This window comes from Hordeum vulgare, chromosome 3H (genome assembly GCF_904849725.1).
Source record: "Hordeum vulgare subsp. vulgare chromosome 3H, MorexV3_pseudomolecules_assembly, whole genome shotgun sequence".
Taxonomy (NCBI): Eukaryota; Viridiplantae; Streptophyta; class Magnoliopsida; order Poales; family Poaceae; genus Hordeum; species Hordeum vulgare.
Window position 1 is genome coordinate 505,995,598 of NC_058520.1, and position 5,276 is coordinate 506,000,873.

General features: G+C 47.8%; 2 protein-coding genes across 2 annotated transcripts; one reads left to right on the top strand and one right to left on the bottom strand.

Annotated features, from left to right (window-relative positions):
- Positions 1-440: 440 nt before the first annotated feature.
- Positions 441-2,081, bottom strand: LOC123440316 (pentatricopeptide repeat-containing protein At5g66500, mitochondrial-like). Its single transcript, XM_045116890.1, has one exon. The coding sequence runs from the start codon at positions 1,906-1,908 to the stop codon at positions 553-555; it is 1,356 nt and encodes a 451-aa protein (XP_044972825.1). The 5' UTR covers positions 1,909-2,081; the 3' UTR covers positions 441-552.
- Positions 2,082-4,026: 1,945 nt separating this feature from the next.
- On the top strand, positions 4,027-4,938 carry LOC123441935 (putative hydrolase C777.06c). The gene is made up of 5 exons (XM_045118100.1): positions 4,027-4,034; positions 4,122-4,254; positions 4,331-4,458; positions 4,553-4,699; positions 4,788-4,938. The coding sequence occupies exons 1-5, from the start codon at positions 4,027-4,029 to the stop codon at positions 4,936-4,938; spliced, it is 567 nt and encodes a 188-aa protein (XP_044974035.1).
- The last annotated feature ends 338 nt before the right edge of the window (positions 4,939-5,276 follow it).

Consider the following 5,276-nt stretch of genomic DNA (forward strand, 5'->3'; position numbering starts at 1 on the left):
CAGAATACCGTCGTAGCGTATATTCATGTTTTAGCAGAACTTGGTCTCCACGAACCATCAAGGTAAGCTGATGTTGAAATTGGTTATTTTACCTTTGTTTTAGTATGCAAGTTACTCATGCTTAAAACCTACTATAAACTACTCCGCTACGCTAAAACAGAGTAGTTTGCATTTAGTCCTTGTATACGTATAGTCTCCAGGAATCATCTGTAGTAATTTGTGCAGGATAGAGTTTTGATGAAACAATTTTTGACAATTCCAGATGATCATCATGTGACCTAGCTATGCTGGTTCACATTTAGTCCTTGTACACCTATCAAATAATCGCAACTGTCGTAGGACCCAGTTAAGCACTTAAGAATCAAGTTAAACTGAATGGTTCAGACTGAGTTCGAGGCATGATAGATTTTAAATAAAAAAGAACCCCCACCCTGAACCCATTAGCAACATTGATTTGTTGGTTTGTTTTAAAAGAAAAAGTATTTGTTGATACACTTATAGTATATGCAGGTAAATCAATGAACTGTACCTCCATATTTGTGCAAATTAGTTTTAGCCAATGGAGACATGACTACTAGCTGCTTCTTTATTGAGACCCATGTCCATTATAACCTTCCTTGACTCATCCGATATAGACCATTGTCCAGCAGCAGCGTGAAAATTTGAGATTAACACAAGATTTCGAGGACTCTGTGGATCAACCTTCAGGATATGCTCAGCAACCATGTTTCCTCTTGCCACATCCATGTTAGTCATACATGCATTCAGCATAGCCACACAGATTGCACCATGGAGTTCGTTTATGTTCGAATGTAAACAACAGTACAGATCCCATGCCTCATCAATCAGTCCTGCCCGGCCTAACATGTCAATAAAACACGCATAGTGCTCTGGTCCTGGATCAATCGCATACTTTCTTTTCATCAGATGTAACTTGGATCGGCCTTCATCCACAAGACCAGAGTGTCCACAAGCTGAGAGAACAGCAAGAAATGTAATGGCATTAGGCAAGACAATGGGTACAGCTTTCTCCATCCTCTCAAACAAATCCAAAGCCTCTTTGCCATGCCCATGGCGACTATAACCATCAATCATACTGGACCAGGAAACGACATTTCTGCGAGTCATACGATCAAACACCACACGCGCAGCTGTTGTCCGCCCACACTTCGCATACATGTCAATGAGTGCATTGCATAGGACGGTCTCAGAATCAAACCCGCAGCGGAGAACCTTGCAATGCACTTGAAGACCATATGCAAGGTTTGCTGCGGCTGAGCAAGCTGTGAGAGCGCATGTCAGTGTGATTCCATTGAGTTCGATACCCCCCAGCATCAAGAAAGCCTCCCGGAATTGACCATTCTCCACGCAGCCCGAGAGAACAGAGTTGCAGAGCGGCACGTCCTTGGGGCAGTCCGTGTGGATAAACAGCTTCTTGGCCTCCTCGACACAGCCGCAGCTCATGTAGAGATCCACAAGAGCCGTCGTCATAATGACATCACCGTGGCACGCGAGAACTGTCCGCGCGTGGACCTGGCGGCCGGGGCGGACGGCGCGGGAGGAAGCGCAGGCCTTGAGCATGGTGCAGAGGGTGGCGGCCGTTGGCGCGAACCCGGCGGCCGCCATGCCGCGGAAGGCTTGAGCGACGGCGGCGCAGCGCGCGTGACGGACGTGGCATGCGAGGAGCGCGTTCCAGGCGATGGCGTCGCGCGCGGGCATTTCGTCGAACAGGCGGGAGGCGGCGCCTGGGAGGCCGGCTTTCGCGTAGGCGGTGAGGAGGGCGGTGGCCGGGATGGGGCTGGAGAGGGAAGATGACTTGAGCAGCGCGGCGTGGAATGCGGGCGAGTGGGAGGGATGGGAAGAGAGGCGGCGGAGCAGCGCCGAGAGCGGAGGCGCCGTGCGAGCCATTTCGTCCCCTGATTAACGGAGCAACCGCCGACGTAGAGGGTGAAAATTGACCCGTGTCAGAAATTTCAGCTGGCTGGAGCGCGGTGGGCGCGGTGGCGCTAGGCAGGAGCGGCGAGGCAGGCGGCGATAGCGCCCGACGACTACGGGCAGGAGCGGTGGAGTGGTGACTCGGTTGGCACTGGCGCCAAGGCGCAGTGCGGCTGTCCGTGCGTTTCTTGTTGGGCTAGGACCTAGGGGATGGGTCGGGACGAGGTTTGTAGGCCGTCTCTTTTTCTCATCCGGCCCGTCATTGAATTTCCCATGAGGCCGATACAAAATCTCAGAATGGGCCGCAGCCCACCCTCTTTAATTCCATCGTTGGTTCATTAACTTCCCCGATGGTCAGATTAGTCAACCATCTTTTCTTTTTTCTGTGGACAGCAAAAATGACTTTATTTCTCACACGATGGATAGGTCATATACACGCGGGTGAGAAGTAAAATTAAGGATATACGCATCCAAAAACAAGAAGATTTTTAGTGCTACAGCAATGTTTTAGCTAATCCATGTGCCGTGTCATTTCCTTCCCGCAAACAGTTTGTGAATGAAAGCTTATATGTTTTCATGATGGTTTTGATAATTCATGACAACATACATTGTCTCTTAGACTAATAGTTTATCTAGCTTATTTCAGATATCTCTCCTAATAATAATAAAGCGCGGAGCGCGTTTGCCATCCGTCGTCTGTTATTTTGCAGAAAACCCCCTGTGTTTTTTTCAAATCAACCCGCAATCCGTTTTGTCCGTCACCGAGCCTCCCACTCGCGCCTCCTCAGCCACCAACCGCTCCCTCCCCCTCCCCTCTCGATCCAGATTGGATCGGGGCTGAGGTCGCGCCGCCCCGCCGGTGCCCCACTGCCGGGCCACCACCAGCCCACGCCGCTGGCTGCCCCCCTCATCGGCCCCATGTTCGTGCTCGACCCTGTGCTCTTTGTGATCTTATCGAGTGACAAAGAAGGTGGAAGGGGAAAGCATCTTCTGGCCAGCCAGAGAAGAGAGAAGACGCAGCAGGGGAGGAGGAAGAGCCGCCCGCGCGTCACCGACGAGCCCTCCCCGCCGTCACGCCGGGGCGGGGGCAGCGCCGGACGGAGGCTCCGGCTGCCGGTGCAGCTGCTGCAGGTGCCGCAGACGCGGAAGCGGGCCCAGGAGGGGAAGGGGGCTCTCATGCGCTCCGCCTCCGAGCCGGCGCTCTGGTGGCACGACGCCCGCGTCCACCCCGCGCAGCCCCGCCTGCCGTCCCCGCCGCCGCCGCCGCTCGACCGCCCGCACACCTACTACGACGTCTAGCTTTGCAGGTTAAATGATGCAGACGCCTTGTTTTCTTTCTTAAATCACAAGCTACCTGTCTGTGGATGATTGTACGCACGGAGCCTTGATAACTTACCTCCGATAATCGGGAATTCCTGACTCGGTGCTCATTCCAGCTCCAGTTAATACCATGAGCTTGTTACTGAGACAAGTAACAGATAATTAAGATTCCTCTTCAAATGTAGCTCAAGAACTTGATAAGGAAGTTCAATACAGACTTTCACCTCTTATCTATAAACTGGTATAGTAGGTCCACATCCTTGGAGGTTGGAGGATCTGAATAACGAACTATCCGTTTCTCTCTCAAAAACTGGATGTAAGTTTCACAATAATCTTTAGGTACAACAACTGATGAGTAGTTATTTCTTGCTTGAATGGAGCGAAAAGAGCATCTCAATGGAAGAGGAATTTTCCTCCTATGAACAAGTCCATTATATATTGATGCTTGGATATTGTAAAAATGAGGACAATATCCTGAAATATAATTTATTGCAATTAGTTAGTGCAAAAAAGTAGATTAGCCTAATTGTCCTAGAAAAGGCCATTCTCTTGGCGAACTTGCCTTTTGGTATTCCTCTCAGAGCACTTCCAAAACCTGCAATGATCTGAAGTACATTACACATGTAAGTTGTATAATTCGACTCGGTATTGAACACTAGACAGAGTGTACATATTGAATACAACCAACTTATTGCATTGGTATGTGACCAAGAAGTATCATTACATGAAAATGATTCCAACATATTTAACTTTGTGAGTCACAACTGCCGAATGGTGGAGTAGCTGCAAACGGGTTGAACAGAACATCCTACTAAGTTAGTGCTTATGCGACCAGGTTCACAAATCATACGCCTGTTTCCTTTCAGGATCAACACCTCCCTCTTGGTGGACTATTGCCAAGATGGAACACACAAGTACATCCTAATCGACATCGGCAAGACCTTCAGAGAGAAAGTTCTTCGGTGGTTTGTCCACCACAAAGTTCTTTACGTTGACTCAGTGAGATATTCGACACTGCATTGTTTTCTGAAAAAAATAAAAATCCTGAGGACTAAGAAGGTTCTGTGCAGTGCAGATCATTCTGACTCATGAGCATGCAGATGTTGTATTAGGCCTTGACGAAGTCTGGGTGGTACAACGAAGAAATGGCAGGAACGATGTCGAGCAAATTCCTATCTTCCTCATGCAGTTCATGATGGACAGGTTCATCTCCATCTTCTGTTTTCCAAGTGAACTGAAAAATACCGTATTAGTCACCAGAACATGTCCTGTAATAACAATAGCCGTGAATTTACAGTATCGCCAGAAGATTCCCCTACTTGGTGGAACAGAAGCCAGAGGATGCCAATGAAGATGCCCAAGCCACGAAAATCGACTTGAAGATAATTGAGGAGGATGTGGACAAACCATTTGTAGCGTCAGGGCTAGAGTTTGTTACGTTGCCGGTAACAACCAGCGCTGTTGAGCGTTACTTTGATCTTGTTACATGTTTGACTCCTGGAGTGCTTACTTACCTTGATACTCTGTGTTCGGGTAATGCACGGAGAAGGGTATATTTGTTTAGGCTTCTTATTTGGGAGGAGAGCCAGAGTTGCGTATTTATGTGATGTCTCAAGATTTCTACCTAAAACTGAGCATGGCAAAAAAATAATCTGGTCCATAGTTCTTTGTTCAAATAATTAGAATGCATGTTCTTGCGGATCACATATGGGAGGGTTGTTAATCAATACAGCATGACATTTTTCACTTACATATATTTAAGGGGTAGTTTGTAACAAAACTGAAAGATGTTACTAATCTGTTAAACTGCATCCAAAATTCTCAACATTGTTTATGATGTCCTTGATAGTCTAGCATGTTACTTATCTATTGTTGTTGCTAAAACTGTAGGCCAAATGCTATATGTGGGTTACCGAAAATCATAAAAGTCTACACCCCAACTTTAGTGATTTCATCTGATTAAATTCAATGGTAACACTTTTCAGTACGTTTATCGGAGACCAGAGTCTTAGTACATGCCA